Below are 17,578 nucleotides of genomic sequence, written 5' to 3'. Positions count from 1 at the left end.
TCATCAAATTCTCGAAAGCATTTTTCACTGTATCCTATATCATCAGCTCAAAACCACTTGAATTTAGTGCATTACCATTTAATTTCGGCAGCTTGTACTTTAGAACACGTTTTTTTTTTTTTTCTTTTCAGTAAAAAAGCTTTATTACTGCAAAAGATAACAGCATGGCTGTCTTTTTTAAAAAAAAAAAAAAAAATGAAAAGAGAAGCCAGACTGGTCTTCATGTAAGGCTGCAGGGGCCCTTGCTCTGAAGATTGCCTTTGATGATAGCAATGAACACGGCCATATAGAATGCAGTCCTAGACAAGGGCCAGCACTTTACAGGTCCCATTAAACGGGACGAATCTGTTAATATGGATCACAGCAGCCTACTGTGTGAAAAGAGGAAACAACCTTTCTATTAAAAAAGGTACATGTTCTGATACAAGGCAGTTCGCAGTACAAAGAAGAACATGATAAATTTAAGATCAAATAGGGGCTGCTACAGAAGAAAAACATCTACTTAATGGTGATATAGCGATTTGTTCCATGTCTAGCCCAGTAATCCTTGAGATCAAGAGGGATAGAAAGATCATGACCTTCTGCTGCCAGCCGACTAAGCAATCTTGTGAAGACATTACCGCTCATCTTCCGGCCACCAACTCGGGCACGTCGCTTATTTGGCATCTGTGGTAGTGGATATGATGACACGGTTGTTGTGCAACAGGCTGACTGCCACCCACCACTACCCCATTTGTAGCATTGCCTGGGAACTCCAGTGCATGAACACACAGGTGCTGTCATGGTGGTCTCATCAAAATTGATGAGGTTTAAGCCCACATCCTGACTGTCCCACTCAACCTTAATTTTCTTCCCATCAGATGCACCTTGCTTATTCAGATCCTCGCTCACTCTATTCCCCTTCCATGTTGACTTGGCTGCCTTCAATCCAACTGCCTTATTTTCCTTTGATCGCTTTGTCTGGCGTGACTTTGCATTTTCAGCAGGAACAGATGATATAGGCAAGGCATTGGTGACGTGCATTTCCCCCGAGTCAAGAGCTTCTGACATGTCACTTGAGTGGTAAACTGGATGGGGTATGCGCTTTGATCCTCTTTGGCTTCCACCACTCAACGGATAGTTCATTGCATTTTCCTGGTATTGAATCGCCGCTAGAGCATTGTCTCGCTCCATCAAGGCTTTATCCCGTTCAGCAAGGGCCTTCTCCCGCTGCTGGATTGCTTCATCTCGTGCAACCAAGGCTTCCTTCTTTTCAGCAAATGCCAAATTGCGTTCTCGAATGGCATCATCCCTCTCAATGAGGATGGTCATTATCTTCTTATTCATCACTAAGGCATTAGTTTGCTCCTTCACTTGATTTCGAGGCATCATATTCCACTGAAAATTACATTGTCTTAAGCTTATATTCATCTGAAATTTCATGGCAAAACAATCAAAAAAATCTACAAGGATCTGAGGCAAATATCTTCTTACCGGAGGGTGAGGGTGAGCTGTCTTGTAATAGTCTATCTTATACCTTCCATTTTGATGTTGCCCGCCATCCTCCATCTTGAACCCACTTAAATATCAGTTAAGCAGGAATCAGTATCAACCTACCACTCACTGTTGAATGTTCAGTTTGGGCATCCACTAAGCTTCCGGGAAGAAAATATATCTCCTATTTTGGAAAAAAAGAAAACCAAAAGTATGATTTCAAGTCTTCTACAAATTGCATCGAGAAAAAAGAAGAAAGGACCGCACAAAAGTAACAAAGAAATGCCAAAAAGTAAAATATCACAAGGCTTCTTCAAAAAGACGAAAGTAGCTTTAGATAAGTTGAAAAAAAAAATCCAAATAAATCAAGCATTATCCAACTCTACACACACGGACACACATACAAATCAAGTATCACAGATAAAAGTGCCACCATAAATCCAGTTCCACCTAGACTGCTAAGCATTTCAAAACATCACAAGAACAACTACAAGTAGCCTATTCTCCAGCTCAATGCAGCATTGAGATAAAAAGTTCAGGGTGTATAGTGTAAACCGTATTTTCTGCAATATCCACAAACAGACGAGCAACAGCCATTCTTACCACAAAGATCCTACATCAGTAAACAGCAATCTAACAATAACAAGCAGCGACTTGATCAACGTCGAACTCTTGACACTCGAAAGAAAACATCAAATACTTGCAGTTCCTCCTTACGAGAAATAAACACAAAACCCATGCAATCTCCGCACTCATCTTACAATAATTTTCTTAATTAAAAAACTTTCTTCGCCGGAAACCTTAGACCTATCACTAAAAAAAAAAAAAAAAAAAAGATAGCCCTCGAATAGGAGAAAAACATCAAGCTTCAAACATACCTGATTCGAGCAAACAAACCTCAATAGCTTTAGCAGCTGAAAAGAATAACTCAAAATCTAACAACAACCCATTATTAATCTAAGAAAAAAAAAGTAACTTAATTTAAGTAAAGTAACAAACTTTTCTATGGACAAGTTCAAATTTGAAAAAATCTTACTATAAAAATAGGGTTTTTAAGCCAGAGATGAATGTCAAGATCAGGAACATACAGCATACGAAACCTCATAGAAATTAGAATGAATGATGACGTTAAAGGGAGACACAGATCAAAGAATAAATTTATGAACTTACTGATTTATGTTATCGAAGAAGTTACATAGATTTTGAAGAGAGAGTTTCCTGTCTGGCTTGGGAGGGAGGGAGGGAGGGAGATGGCCGATGGGGTTAATGTGGTGAATTTTAGAGAACCGAGATGACCACGGGTTTCTCTCGCGCTCTCACGGCAAAAACTGTCGTATTTAGCGTTTGCTTTATGTCGTTTCAGTACAGAGGATAAAACGCCAATTATGTAATTCACTTTTTTTTTATCACTTCACGGCAACTTGCTTACAATTACGTTCTTATTGAAGTGAATATTGTTTCATAATTAATAATAATAATAATAATAATATCAAATGTAACAAAATGTAAATCACCCGTATTTAAAAAGGAATTATCCTGGATATCTTAATCCTGGCTTGCATCTTACCATGTCGTAATTTTATGGTTTCAAACTCGAAATAATTCTAAATTACGGTCCATTATCTAATAATATTGTCGTATTTTATGATAGTTTTAATAGTATTTTAAATAAAATTATAAAATTTTTCATGATATAATTTAAAATAATATTTTTAAAAAATTAAATTAAATTTGAACATCCATTAATTTACCTTAAAACACAAGCCATGTTTATTTTTCAAGTGTTTTGAGTTTATAATTATACATGGAAAAAAAAAAACCAATGGAGAGTTTCATAACATTTGTAGTACGGTTTGCTTAATGGAATAGCGGTGTAATTTAAATAAAATAATTTTTAAGAGGATAATAATAGTTATTTTTTAAATTATTTTAAATTTAAAAAATATATTAAAATATTTTTTATTTAATTTTTATAAATTATTTTTAATTTAAAAATATGTTTAAAATAATTTTTTTATTTAATTTTTATAAATTATTTTTAACATCAATACATTAATACATCAAAACGATCTAAAAACACAAAAACATTAATTTAAAATAAAAAATAAAATTTAATTTAATTTAATTTTAAAAAAAATATTTTTAAAACATAAAAATAAATGAAGTCTTGGTAAAATCATTATATTATAGAACAATATTAAAATATTATAAATATATATACATGTTTTTTTATTAACATGGGTGTCTGAGTCAGCTTATGTTTACTTAATCAAATATATTATTATTTATAATGTATTTGAAGATTTTACAATCATGATTTGCCGAAATACATGTATAATAATTATTAACTTAGTATTAAGCTCGTAAAAAAAATATATATATATTACTTGTATGGTTGAAAAATAAAGTCACATGTATTTAGATATAATCTCCTAATTTTTTTTCTATATTATTTTTTAAAATATAAAAAAAATTCTATTTTAAAATCAGCTACTTATAAATTTTAATGAAATAATTTTTTTTAATAACACTATTTTAATTTCTACAATAAAATATTGGAGTAAGAGTATCGAACCATGAATTGCATGGCTTCAGCTCTTTTTTTTCCCTTACAAACTCTTCTCAATTGGTTTTTTATTAAATTTTATATAATAAAGTAATGCAAATTTTATAGATTTTTTCTAATATATATATCTTATAGATTTTTTTTTTATAGAATCACACGGTTGAAATTACCTTGAAAATGATTTCGGAAAGAATCTAAAGCTAAAACCAATAAATATTATAAATGACTTTGGACGGTCCTCGTGAATGGGTCATGGACGAGTGCTATTACTACCATGTGAGTCCCGCATCAATTTCTCTTGAACAACGTGATTCCTTAAACTCCCGATTTAAATACCGATTCTCTGTTTTGGTCAGATTAATGGTTCACAACTCTTAAAGCTGAGTTCTTTAATCTGGGTTTCTGTTAAAAAATGGAACCTGGGCTTGTGGAGTTGTTGAGAGCAGCTTGGATTGCTGGGACATTGCCTATACTCATAGCTTCACTGCCATGTTCCCGGCTGGGTTCATTTCATGGACTTGTTTTGGGGTTTGCAAGAAGAGGAAAGATCATGAAATCATCATCTCATCACGTAAGTTCTGAGATTTTCCTGTTTCCTTGAATACTATGATTTGTTTAACCTCTGTGAGATAGATTTGTTGGGTTTAGTTTGGTCGGGTCGTTTTCTTACGTTTAACTGGTAATATAAAGATAATTACTGTTTATGTAGCCTACGTTGCATGTTTTCCCCTTCTAATGCACTGAAAAATAATACAGAAACCCATTTTAAGATGAACGTGGATTGAATTTAATGATAGCTTGTAGATTATCGAGGTTTGTAATGACTGGTTGGAAATTGATTCATCAAAGTTTCTAATTTACTGTTTTTTGGTTTGTAGAAATTCACTGTTCCTCAAAGATTCTTTTCTCATTTCTATGTGGTGGCTGTGGTGTGGACTACTCTCTTGCTTATTGCAACATGGATTTATGCACATAGAATGGCACCGATTGCTTCTGAGCCGTTTTTCTACTCTGATTTAGGCAGCTACTTGGCAGGACGTTCAAACACTTTTTCATTTCATCGATCACAGCTGATTAATTCAGAGAATAAATTCAGGGTTTGGCTTTCTGTGTTTCTGCTCCTGTTAATGGAAGTTCAAGTCTTGAGGCGTCTTTTTGAGACGTTATATGTATTTAAATACAGCCCCTCAGCTCGGATGCACATTTTCGGCTATCTTACTGGTCTATTGTGAGTTTCTTGAAGCCCTCTGATCCAGTTCTTTTGCTGCAGCCTTTCTGCCCATGACATGCACACACAATGTCAAATTGCTGTTGGAAACATTTTTTTCCTCGAATATTTTATACTAGATCCGTGCTGGTTAATATGCTTTCTACCATATTGCCAAACAGCCTTGTGAACAAATCAAATCACGTCATAATCCATGTCTGTGATCTAAGCACTTTCCAGTACAATCTGTTTCTTCCTTTTGGTTTACCATGAATTTGTTATTCATGAAGACATGTTCTAAAATGTTGTATTGGTTTATATTTTCCTTTTGAGCTTAGTTTCTACACAGCAATGCCCCTGACACTCTGCTGTACTTGTGCGCCTAATGTATTCAAATTTGGCACAAGTGAAGTGACGGAGTTCATTGTTAAAGGCAGAAGCTTAATGCAAGCCATTGAATTTGATTGGTGGGACTTTGTTAATCCTTTTTCGAAGCTTGGATGGTGCCAATGGATTGGTGCAGCTATATTTCTCTGGGGTTGGATTCATCAGCATCGTTGCCATGCAATTCTTGTGAGTATCACTGTTTCATGATCAGTCACTAGTCAGATGGCAATATCACTTCTCTTAAAAAAAAAAAGGGGAAAGCAAATTAATTGCTTACTTTTCTGGCAGAATTTGTCAAAAACGTTATGCATGTAGCTATATTATGACCAAGGTGAGGTTCTAAACTGGTGGTTAATAGCTATAAGTTAATTAAAAATGAACGAAGATATAGTGGACACTGGACAGGATACTTCTCCTTGCTTTGGATGGGAAAGTTGGAATGTTTATAACTCATCTATTCAAGAAATATTACCTTGTAAACATTTGTAACTAATTGATACCATAAAAGCTTAATCTGATAGGTTGGTAGTTACAGCTACAAAAAGGAAGTTTGTGGAAATCAGATGATCTTCCGTGAAATGAGGTCAAACAACTATATGTTTTCAGGTGGGCGTCACTTCCCTTCTGATGCTCGTATGAGATATGTGATTCATTTATTGGTAGTGTGTGTTGCTGTTGTCGTGGTGATACCAAAGCTTGAAACGTGGTTGAGTGTTTTGAGTTGCAAATCCAAACCAAATGGCCAAGGAGCTTTGGATATTGGTATTGTTCTCTAGTTGTATGATGAAACATGCTAGTTTCCTGAATGTTCTACCTCTTATCTCTATTAATGCACTGTGGAACTCATTTGACTTGATGCACTGTTTGACTGGTCTTAAGACCATCTGACTTTACAGTCAGCCATGAGAATGAGTTAATAGAAAACATTGTATCTGCATGTGCAGGCCCTGAACTCTATTCTCTGTTTCTTATAATCCTGTTTATCAAATCAACTTGTTTCAAGTATCATCATAAATTGGGTGATATCAGCTTACCAGGCACCCATCAATGTCCAGCTATCTTTACTTTTTTTTTTTTTTTTTTTTTGAGGAAAAGGGAGGCCAAGTTGTTGCAAAATTAAGAGACTAGCATACATTCTCACCTTCATTATCATGATGGTTAATTAGGGCTCACTAAGGGAACATGTGGGAAAGGTTGATGAATATGTAATACCCCGTGGTGATTGGTTCGAGATTGTTTCATCTCCACACTATTTGGCAGAGATTGTACGTTCCTCTCTCTCTCTCTCTCGAGCTCATTTGTGATTTACACACAGTAATTGAGTGAAATTGAGGTGCAGAGGGCTCACACTTCATTTTTATGCTAATGATACAGGTTATATATGCTGGCATAGTTTTTGGTAGTGGAGGGGCAGACCTCACCATTTGGTTGCTTTTCAGATTTGTGGTATCTTCCTCTTTACATTCACAAGATGTCTCTCTTTTTTCCCTCATTGTAGCTTTCCTTATGTTCTACGAGAGCTGAAAGTTTGTGTAATGTGTTGGATGCAGGTGTCAAATCTGATATTTGCAGCTGCAGAAACACATAGGTGGTATCTTCAGAAATTTGACAATTATCCAAGCAACCGTGTTGCAATTATTCCATTTGTATGATAAAATTTCAAAGAACACGTTTCCCATTGTTGCATGTTGTTGCCATCATGGCTACCACAAATTCTTGACATGTGATGAGAAAATTTTCGTAGAGAATCAAATTAGTTTGATTGGTGAGTATTTGTATCACTTGAAAGACGGGGTTTTGGTGAGTGTTCATGGGATGCCTAGATGTCCTTGCAGAAGCATTGAATTCTATTTGATTGTGTTTTTCCTGTAAGCTGCTGACATCTCGTCCAATTCGATGGTGCAAGGACTAAAAAATTGAGCAATGTGATTTCCTGATCTGTTCATACAAATTGTTGCTCGACTATAATTTGATAAAACCACCAATGAAGTGAATCAAGCAGGCTGTAAAGGAAGAGGTCATGTAAATATATGCTATGAATCTTCCCTTGACCACGATGTCAACCACAGTTTCACAAAACCAAGTACAGTAAGGAAAATATCCGGACTGCTATTATTCTGAGCAGGACACAAGGGAACGTTTTCCAAGGATATAATCATGGACATGATTAATCTGACAAATTTATCCCCCAAAACTTGGCAAGTTGGTTGGTCCTGTAGCTTCTGTCCAGCTCTTTCAGCAGGTCCGTATCCTCTCTGGATAATTCAAAGTCGAAAACACCATGATTTTCCTTCAGTCTCTCGACGACTGTGTTTCGTTGGATGCCCACAGGAGAACAATCCAGGCCATGGTTTTCTTATACTTTTCTGCCAGACCCTGATCACAGAAACAAAAACAGAGAATTTAAGACTGTTGATGAAAAGCACCAGAGAAGAATATTTTCTTCTGAGGTATTGATAATCAGTAATCCACCCGAAAAGAAATAACATGCCTTCAGAACATGATCATCCAAACATGATAAAGAGCCAAACAATTCAGTATTGGCTACAGCACCTCCAAGAGCAGTATGAGCCGTCACCCAGATGCCCTGCTTCTGACAGAATTTGATAAGCGAATCACGCTGGAAGTAGGGGTGAGTTTCAATCTGATTCACAGCAGGCTTCACTTTAGAGTAGGCTAAGCAATCTCTAGTTAGAAAGATGTCATAGTTGCTGCAGTGGAAACTTTGTATCGGACCACAATTCTATAGCAGCCATATGAACAAATTCAATTTTTAGACATATCCATACGAATGATAAAGTGAATGATTAGGATACCACCTGCAAGTGCTGCACTACAGATCCAGTCCGTAATTAAGTTTCAATTAATGTAATTCAAGCAGACGCGACAAGAAGAATGGATATATTCAAAATAAGGTTCCAGGTTACGGGTATCCAGCTATCCATAGTATTTTTTTGATGAATTGTATCCACAGGTTAGCCTTATAGGCTGTGTCAACTCACCTGATTCCAATGCTACGAACTAAGACCGTGGAAACCAGATCTTCCATGGCCTGCTAGGTGGTTTCCATGGATATGATTGTGTCAATGCCCTGCACTCCATCCTCATCCGTTGCACTGCCAGTCTTACCAACTCCTGTGTGCATGCAAACACAGTAAGAAGTTTGGCATTTCCTTCCAAAAACTGGAGTCTACATTTAGAGTTTCATCCATTTCCTTCCAAATTCAGTATTCAAGACAACATCTTTGGCATTCATATTTTCATCATAAGAACCTACTGTCATTGTCTTAAGGAAATATAGACTGATTTGTATAGATATATGAAGTAACAATAAAACAGAGTGTTATAAGCACCGATATGCTTTGTGGCTATGGGGAAGTGAATAAGGTAGAGATCAAGGTAATCAAGCTGAAGCTTCTTTGAACTATCCCTGCACGCCTCAACAGCATGTCCTTGGTCTGAATTCCATAGCTGCACCCATGTTCAAAGCGAGGAAATGACAGCAACATAAAATGAGATGTTAGCCAACAAGAAATTGCATTTGTCCTCTTGAACCACAGATCCTCTTTTTTTTAACCCAAGAAATGGGCTAGGAAAACATCTATGATTAAAGTAAACCTTGGTGGTAACAAAAAGATCCTCCCTCTTGACAAGTCCGGTTTTTATAGCTTCAGCAAGTGCCTCCCCTGCTTCTGCTTCACTCTTGTAAGCGGCTGCAAACAAACACATTAACTGGTCAAATCCCACTTGCCTGTTAAACACCTTTTAAAGCATAAGAATATATAGCAACTAGCAGTACCTATTCATGTAAGAAAACAAAAACTTCAGCATTGGTTCACGCAGGCAATCAATCAAAACTTGTTTGTTGGATCATTTTTGGGTAAAACAAATGTATAAATGCACATATAATATGTATGAATTAAACTTAATTTCATTCAAAAATGCTTTTATATATATATATATATATATATATATATATATATATATATATAGCTACACCTTTTCTTGTTAAGTACTCAAAACTCGTAGTTTTTAATTTAGTGTTCGATGTTATGATAACGATTGTTTTTTAAAGTGTTTTTTACTTGAAAATGTATTAAAATAATATATTTTTTTATTTTTTTAAAATTTATTTTTAATATCAGTACATCAAAATGATTCAAAAATACTAAAAATAATTAATTTAAAAATTTTTAAGTTTTTTGAAAAATACACCACACCGTAATAACAAACACTTTGGATTGCTATCTTTCAAGTATTTCAAATTATTAGATTGAATTTAAACTTAAACAAATGTTGGGGACTAATTTGTAGTTATGCCCATTTTCTTTAATGGACCCATCAAAATTGGCCCATGCTACACCATTAAAAAGCCCAAGACTATTTATTTTCTTATAGCAAGCTCAATCCAATAGATCCGATTGGGCTTCATTTGATCGAAGCTTGGATTTAAAACGCCGACATTTTATATACTTCTATTTATTTATTACCTTCCTCTCGCTCGTTTTTTCTCTAGCAAAGCACAGAACAGAGAGATCCAAGAAATTTTCAACTCCAAGAATCTCTGTTCGGTTCAGATCTAAACGACACCGTCTCAGATTTAGTGATCAATCATGTCTACTTTCAGCGGTGACGAAACTGCTCCGTTCTTCGGCTTCCTTGGCGCTGCTGCTGCCCTCGTCTTCTCATGTAAACAATTGCATATCTTCCTTCTGCTTCTATTCTATTTTTTCATTATTTCGTTATTTATTTGCTTTAATTTTCATGTCCTTGATCGGTTCCCGAGAAATTGAATTGCTAGGCTTATGATTATCAGATCGATCTTGATGCAATTTTACGAGTCTCAAGTGATTTAATTTTAGTTTGATATTATATCAGTTGCAATTATTCGTTAAATTTGAAGATTAGCGGTTGTTTATCCGTAATTAATAAGTGCTATTGATTTTAATATTTTTTAATGACCCTGGAAAAGACGTGCTTGATTTAAATTTTGATTCGATAAGCTTTATATTACAGAACCATTTTGCTTAATCAATATTAGATTTTTGACTAATTACTTAGATCTGGGGAACTTTTGAACCTATCCATGTGTTTTGTTTGTTTGGTGTAAATATTGGTGTTTGTATAGGTATGGGAGCAGCGTATGGAACAGCTAAGAGTGGAGTTGGTGTGGCGTCGATGGGAGTGATGAGGCCCGAGTTGGTGATGAAGTCGATTGTTCCAGTTGTTATGGCTGGTGTGTTGGGTATTTATGGGTTGATTATTGCGGTTATTATTAGTACTGGAATTAACCCAAAGGCCAAGTCTTACTACCTTTTTGATGGGTATGCACATCTCTCGTCTGGTCTTGCTTGTGGCCTCGCTGGGCTTTCTGCTGGGATGGCCATTGGCATCGTTGGTGATGCCGGTGTCAGGTATGTTAGCCATCTTTTTTTGTCTAGAAGATATGCTACAGCGTTTGATTTCTGTTGTTAACTAATAAAGTGTTGGTATGGTTAAAATGTCTCAACCTGTATTTATTTTTGACAAGCGTGGTACATTGTTATTTAGTTTTGTTGCTGGGGTGCTGTCCTGTTCTTCAGTTTTTTAACTTATGATCTGGGTGCAACTTTTATTCCCTTGATATGATGCAGTGGTTCTTAAATCTTTGAGATTTGTTGTCTAGTTTTGCTGCACAAACCTTACAATGTCTGGTTGTTTTTCTGTAAATTTAAGACCATGAGAATTCTTGGATGAGACTGCATGGTACTTGCACAGGCAAATTTTCTGTTCTTGTGTAATATCTCTTGTACTTGCAAGATTGCTGTTTAGGGAGAATAATCGTTTGATTCGCAATCCATTCTGATACGTTTTGCTGTTTTTTTCACAGAGCTAATGCTCAACAGCCTAAACTTTTTGTTGGAATGATCCTTATCCTCATCTTTGCTGAAGCGTTGGCACTGTATGGCCTTATTGTTGGCATCATCTTGTCATCCCGAGCTGGCCAGTCCAGGGCAGAATAAGAAGGGTGATTGCTAACTACTGCTATTCATTTATAGCTTGTCAGTGTCGCTTAGGAGAAAAAACTGTGGTTTGCAGATTATTGAGGGTTGGGCAGCACTTTCAGCATCCTCAAATATCTTCTCATGGAAGTGTCTGCTCTGCCAAGCATTTGGTGGTTTCGTTGTGCTGTTTGCAGGAGTAGGCTTGCGATTTATCCGCAAAATAAAAGCTTTTCAAGCTCGCCATGTTGGGTTCTGTCAATGATTGTATTTTGCAGACCATAAAACTGTTATACAAATTTCCAATCTTGACTTTTGTACCTGTGATCATATTATTTATTGAAGTCTTATTTTACAACTTAAAAGTTTGGTTGCCTGCAAACCTAGTGTGTGCTTACATAACTTCACTCCTCTTCTCCACGGAATGAGAGGCTCGAGGCAGTGTTTTTCCCTACAATCATTCTCATTATTGACAGGTTTTGAGATAGGAAGTTTCTCGATATGATTTAACATGCTAATGGCTTAATGCTGAGTTATATTTGCATGTCATATCACTGTTAACTTTGCAAGAGTAGATGTGATCTGTGATGCAATTGGATGTTTCGTGGAAATTTCTCAAGGGAAAGTTCATTCGTGCCAGGATCAAGCCGTCAACTGTCGACAGGACAAAACCTGTGCACGTGATGTTATACCCAACATGTTCCCAAAGTGTTGTTCAGTGTAATGGGCTCTGCCAGTAGAACATCTCATCTGTAAACAAAATACGTGCAAACGCAATCTGAAAAGCAATAATTGAAGGAAACGTGCATCCAAGTAGGGAGTTGATAACACAGACTCAAATGGTGGTCATGATGGTTTTGGAGCCCATTTCCATAGCAATCTATCTCTGATTCTCACCAGAGATTGTTAATTATACAGCTAAACTGCCCCCGCAATGGAAAACTGTATTGAGATTTTACAATTGGGCTCAAGTGAATAGAAATTGTTCGATTCCTTGAGATTCGATTTTACATTAGAGGCCCAATATATACTCAAGAGGGTGAACTACCCGGCCCAGGAAGTAAAACGACCCAACCTATCCAAATGACGAGCCCAAAAACCCGCACCAGTCACCAGGTTCGGCATGGAAGATTTGAATGCAAAAGGATCCCACGTCGGATGTCAAATGCACTAGTTACCGGTCATTTACAGTACCTTAGAAAACGCGTTTAAGGAAACATTAACCAGCAGTTTCATGTACTTCGAAAAGTCCAACTATTTAGAATTCACATAAAAACGTGTAAAATGGGCTTTGACTGAAGCCGAAGATATTATGTATTGTACTCCTAGAAGAGACTTCGAAACTGGTGCCTTCAAAGAACCTGTATTAGTGATTTGTGCAAGAACCCTAGAGTCAAAACGCGTTTATGTGCTGATACATACACATATCAAAACAATGCGAACGACATTTATTGGGGGAGGGAAGTTTCCGACCGAAACAAAACTGTGCTTTCACAAGTTTGTTTCGAGGCTTGGATCAACGTAAATTTGGGGCAGATAAGGATTAACTGTCACTGCTACATCGGGCCCGCTATCACCAGCCCGTGTTTTAAACACGGCTCGGGAGGGACCTCTCCCCTTCCAAATAACTGGCGAGAAAAACGTCCATGTTTTTTTAAAAAAAAAATTGGATTTTCATGTTTAATGTTGTTATTTATCTTTAAATATTCATGTAAAATTAACCATCAAATTAATGGTACATATTACAAACAGGATGACCCGAATTGATGAACTTCACATTACGCCAGCCATTATATATTTAAATTGTTAAAAAGAAAAAACTGCAATCGGATTAGATGTTTTAGGATGGATAACATTAATTTTTATTTCATGGTTTTCCTTTTAGCACTTTTTTTTACTTTTTAGGAAGAAAAAATGCTCTGTTTTTCTTTTGGGTGGACAAATAAAGAATGATCCAAAAGTCGTTTGTGGCTGAGAAAAATCGGAAGAGGCACATGATTCTTTTTGAAGGATTATGTTCTTGCCCACCTCAGGATTCATCTTGGTTTGGAAAGGTCCAGCGGAAGATGCATAGCGTTAACCTTTCAAATGATTGGGTTTTGATTAGATTATTGTTTCTATATTGAAAGTGCCCTTTAAAAAGATTTATCAACTTAGGAAAAGTGAGGTGAAGATGCCTAATGCATGAATACGACATGGGCGTCTCAAGTTATGAGATGTTATGGGTTTTCCAATCTATCTCATGAAAATGGTTAAGTATTTCTCGTTTGCTTGGTAAGAGTTTTGATTTTTCATGAAAAAGACGACTATATTTTTATTGATGGAAAAAAAAAAAAAAACGATTGCGGGACCAGATGGTGATAAACTAACAGTTAATTTGATTTTTTGGAGTTGTGTGAATCTGTGTTAGATTGCTCAATGCTATTGAAGAAATTAAACTCAGAACCTAACATAGAGGAATCAAAAGGAAGAAAGAAAGATAGAGGTCACCAAGAACAAGAGGGGGGAGGGGCTGCATTGAAAATTAAAATGTAAGGATGAGAGGTTGGGATTAAATTTTGATTTCTATGATTTAAGGATTCGATTGATGTTTATCCTAACATGAGGTTGGATTCTTGCCCTCGGAAACTTTGTTTGATTTTTAATATATAAAAAAAAAACCCGATTCAATTAAGATCCATCAACATAATTCATGCTAAAAAAATATTTTTTATAAAAACTCTTAACTAAAAGAACCAGATTAAAAAATTAAAAAAAAAAAATTCAGTAAAAGCCTAGGTCTAAGATAAAAAGATCAGACAAAGATATTGCCTTTTTTTTTTTTGGCTATATGCCCAAAGCATATTTTGATCTGAAATCTTGCTGGACTTAATTATCTTGAACTCGGTTATGTATTAGGCTCAAATGTTTGTGAATCTAATACTATGCTAGACTCAATTTTATTAGGCCTAGATACACACCAGGTCTAAGTGTCTGTGGATTATTATCTTGTCAGACCCAACTTTCTCTAAACCAGAATTTTTTTAGGAGTGAGTGCTCAAAGTGGAAATATATGGTCATCTCCATGATTCCTAGCAAGTCAAAAAGTCATTGCTTTAAATCAATATTAATATTGATTGTAAGGAATGATCGTATTGACATTAATATTGTGTACATATTAATATAGAATGTCTTTCATAAAACAATGTAATATTTTAAATATTGGGTAAGAAAACACTAACCATCAATATTAATATTGATTATAAAGTTTACTAGCACTTAGCTAGTCATTGCTGTATCTGCACTCCTTGTTGGTTGCATCTTTCCTATCTCTTTGTTACAAGCACTTTTTTCAGAGTAAAAGACAGGCTTCTTTTTTTTTTTTTTTTAAACTTGGTTAGATATATAAAGAATGACCCAGGGGTCGTTTGTGGTTGAGAAGATAACGAAAGAGGCACCGATCCCTTTTCAAGGATTATTTACAATTACTTTCATCACCGCCGAAAAGAACAAAAGGATGCACTTAATTGCCCCCCCTTAATTTGAAAGGAGCCTATGGAAACTTTGTAGATGCGCATCGTAAGCCCTCTAAATGAATGGTTCAATAAATTTTTTATTATAATGTTTTCAGATTAAAAGTCCCATAAAAAAAGAAAATAATTTAGGAGGCCTAATGCGTGATCACGATTGGAGCATATCATTTTGTGATCAAGACTTGTGGGTATGGCGCCAAGGCTTTCTAATTTAGCACTCGAGATGCGTATGATTTAGCAAACGTCAGGTTCGAGAAGATCAAGTTCGAGTTACTGATGAATCGGCAAAGAGGGATAAGCTATAATAACTTATCTTACCGCAAGATGGAGGCAGCATCTTTCGAGAAGTCATGTTCTCGAAGTAGGTTACCAGAAAAAATTAGGTAATGTTTTTGGAAGCCAGTGAAGTTCGAGCTCCTTAATGCCAATCCAGCTCCATCTCCTTTCGGCCTTTTGCACATGAAAGTGGAACTCTCTGTTTTCAGCACGGGGTCCTTGGTTAGTTACAGACACGTGCTTTTGTTTACAAGACACCAACGTTAGCAACCAAATTTCTCCATGTCCTTTATTGGTCGACTAGAATCTTTATTGGATTCTGCGTATCATGTGTTGTTAGCTCGAAGAATAGATAATTAGAGAATAATTAATTAGTTAATCGAAGGGGACGAAAGACCTAAATATACATGTCAGATGACGACCTACATGTACCCCTTTTCGAATAAAATACAGACCCTTTTCTTCGTGCATGGAACAAGTCCAAGCTTTTGCCGACCTCGTTTTAGAGCTATCAAATTTCACTCTTACAACTCCGACTCTTTTTTTGTTTTTATTAATGTGGATTTCAAGCAAATTTACACAAATCTTAACTAATCTCATGAATTTTAAAATTAATAATTATATAAATCTTCAGTGGTCTTAAAATTTGTAAAACTCGAACTAGTAATTTCTACAAAACAAATCTAAAATGTGACTAGTTAAGCAATTGTTCTCCGGATTTCAATTTCTTATCAAATTATCAAAAACGCTCAGGCCAGGTAGTGAATTGCGTGAGGACTGTGACGTTGGAAGCCATTTCTGCCTCTTTTCTGGAACATGCATCGAGTATGAAACAAGGAGGTTGAAGGGATAACATTCCTTTTAAGAGCTGAGGTAATTTTAGTGCTCTTTTTTTCACGTGATTTGCTAAGGTTTTTGGCTTCTTTCTTGTAAAGTGCCTTTAAATATTTGTGGTCCAGTTAGGTCACAGGATCATGCCACGAAGAAATGCAATTTGCAAATGGACTGTATGGCCTCAGATCCTGAGATCAAGCTTATATCATCAAGCTTTTTTACTCTTAATCAAGTTTTACTCGCTCCTCGGTTTCAGCAACAGAAGTTCTAAGCAGGCTTTGTGAGATTCAAGGGCCGGGATAACCATGCATGGCGTCCCTTCGGGCTATCCATAAAATTGAAGCCATGCCACAGCAGGACGGCAAATTTTGTTGTTTTATATATCCATTCTATATTTTAATTGTAAAAGAATTGATTAATTTGTACTCTTTGATAATCACCTGCAATCAATCAAGGTTGAAATTACATCACAGGTAGCCAATTGTCCACCGCTATGCTGGTGGCTTGTATTCTTTTATTGTTTTAAAAAATTATATTTCTTCAATCAGATCGATTCCAGAGTGCCCGATCTTTCAAAGATGCTTACAAATACTTAATTTCATGATTTTTTTTATATTTAGTTGTCCAATCCTACTATCTGATTGATGATGCTGGAAATATCCCCGGTAGAAATATTATGATGTTTTCCATATGCTAATAAAGCTAGATTAGAAAACTTTGTGGGTCCAGTGATACCCGTAAAAAACACTGCTGTTTAAGTTGGTATAATATTTGTACAAGTACCAGGAAAAATGGTTGTATTTGTGTATAAAGAGAAAATAAATTTTTCTCTAGACTTAAATGTTTTTTATTAGACTTGTATTGAGTAAAGTGTTGACTAGAGAGATAATAAGTTATGCCCTCCTATGCTCGTAGATAAATTGATATTTTTTTAAGATAAATATCTTAAGAAATATCTAAGTTTTAAAATATTTTATATGAATATCTAAATTATAAGATATTTACTAAGATATATACATTATATAAAACATCATAGTTTTTTCATATATTATCAGAGCCCCCAAGTCTTGCAAACATATATATTTGAAGGACTTGACATAGCAATAGTGGAAAAGAATCCGTTTCGTAGATAAACTTATTTTTTATGTATCATTAGAGCCTCCAAGTCCTGACGACACCTTTTACGTGTACAACCAACCATAAGAGTAGTTTGTAGGTGTAATTGTGGAGCTTAGTCATGGGCAAAGTTGGGAAGTGTAACCATTGACGTCGTTACGGGTGTAGCTGCTAGTATACCCATGTGGAGCGTAATCAGGGCAAAATCAGTAGGCGCCCACATAAC

At 35.7% G+C, this 17,578-nt stretch overlaps 3 protein-coding genes and 1 pseudogene across 7 annotated transcripts; 2 read left to right on the top strand and 2 right to left on the bottom strand.

Moving 5' to 3' along the window:
• Nucleotides 1-372: 372 nt before the first annotated feature.
• Nucleotides 373-2,814, bottom strand: LOC118050616 (protein BASIC PENTACYSTEINE4). The gene is made up of 3 exons (XM_035061001.2): nucleotides 2,644-2,814; nucleotides 1,474-1,657; nucleotides 373-1,377 (listed from the first exon to the last, which is right to left on the bottom strand). The coding sequence occupies exons 2-3, from the start codon at nucleotides 1,546-1,548 to the stop codon at nucleotides 499-501; spliced, it is 954 nt and encodes a 317-aa protein (XP_034916892.1). The 5' UTR covers nucleotides 1,549-1,657; nucleotides 2,644-2,814; the 3' UTR covers nucleotides 373-498.
• A 1,473-nt stretch (nucleotides 2,815-4,287) lies between these two features.
• On the top strand, nucleotides 4,288-7,483 carry LOC118050615 (polyprenal reductase 2). Of its 5 annotated transcripts, none has more exons than XR_012169614.1 (6): nucleotides 4,288-4,610; nucleotides 4,918-5,267; nucleotides 5,585-5,819; nucleotides 6,155-6,239; nucleotides 6,800-6,898; nucleotides 7,008-7,079. XR_012169614.1 is itself a non-coding variant. In XM_035061000.2 (6 exons), the coding sequence occupies exons 1-6, from the start codon at nucleotides 4,452-4,454 to the stop codon at nucleotides 7,283-7,285; spliced, it is 948 nt and encodes a 315-aa protein (XP_034916891.1). In that variant the 5' UTR covers nucleotides 4,288-4,451; the 3' UTR covers nucleotides 7,286-7,483. The 5 variants fall into 5 exon arrangements, 2 of the variants coding, with proteins under 2 accessions (XP_034916891.1, XP_034916890.1); XR_012169612.1 differs by having other exon boundaries at nucleotides 6,155-6,395; XR_012169613.1 differs by having other exon boundaries at nucleotides 6,729-6,898; nucleotides 7,008-7,058.
• A 159-nt stretch (nucleotides 7,484-7,642) lies between these two features.
• Nucleotides 7,643-9,464, bottom strand: LOC118050604 (NADP-dependent D-sorbitol-6-phosphate dehydrogenase-like; annotated as a pseudogene).
• Nucleotides 9,465-10,121: 657 nt separating this feature from the next.
• Nucleotides 10,122-11,979, top strand: LOC118050614 (V-type proton ATPase subunit c1). Its single transcript, XM_035060997.2, has 3 exons — nucleotides 10,122-10,322; nucleotides 10,762-11,047; nucleotides 11,503-11,979. Exons 1-3 carry the CDS (start codon nucleotides 10,247-10,249, stop codon nucleotides 11,633-11,635), a joined length of 495 nt encoding a protein of 164 aa, XP_034916888.1. The 5' UTR covers nucleotides 10,122-10,246; the 3' UTR covers nucleotides 11,636-11,979.
• The last annotated feature ends 5,599 nt before the right edge of the window (nucleotides 11,980-17,578 follow it).

Source organism: Populus alba, chromosome 4, assembly GCF_005239225.2.
Source record: "Populus alba chromosome 4, ASM523922v2, whole genome shotgun sequence".
Classification (NCBI taxonomy): domain Eukaryota; kingdom Viridiplantae; phylum Streptophyta; class Magnoliopsida; order Malpighiales; family Salicaceae; genus Populus; species Populus alba.
Note: the sequence above shows the minus strand (reverse complement) of the source record. Positions and strands in the feature narration are given on the sequence as shown.

What these genes read in the sequence shown, in the direction of transcription:
- LOC118050616 (XM_035061001.2), bottom strand. Translation starts at nt 1,548, where the DNA reads ATGGAGGATGGCGGGCAACATCAAAATGGAAGGTATAAGATAGACTAT. An exon ending in CAGCTCACCCTCACCCTCCG is followed by an intron (nt 1,378 to 1,473) that starts GTAAGAAGATAT and finishes TGTAATTTTCAG; the next exon opens with TGGAATATGATGCCTCGAAA.
- LOC118050614 (XM_035060997.2), top strand. Translation starts at nt 10,247, where the DNA reads ATGTCTACTTTCAGCGGTGACGAAACTGCTCCGTTCTTCGGCTTCCTT. An exon ending in TGCTGCCCTCGTCTTCTCAT is followed by an intron (nt 10,323 to 10,761) that starts GTAAACAATTGC and finishes GTGTTTGTATAG; the next exon opens with GTATGGGAGCAGCGTATGGA. An exon ending in GTTGGTGATGCCGGTGTCAG is followed by an intron (nt 11,048 to 11,502) that starts GTATGTTAGCCA and finishes TTTTTTTCACAG; the next exon opens with AGCTAATGCTCAACAGCCTA.
- LOC118050615 (XM_035060999.2), top strand. Translation starts at nt 4,452, where the DNA reads ATGGAACCTGGGCTTGTGGAGTTGTTGAGAGCAGCTTGGATTGCTGGG. An exon ending in TGAAATCATCATCTCATCAC is followed by an intron (nt 4,611 to 4,917) that starts GTAAGTTCTGAG and finishes TTTGGTTTGTAG; the next exon opens with AAATTCACTGTTCCTCAAAG. An exon ending in CACACTATTTGGCAGAGATT is followed by an intron (nt 6,899 to 7,007) that starts GTACGTTCCTCT and finishes CTAATGATACAG; the next exon opens with GTTATATATGCTGGCATAGT.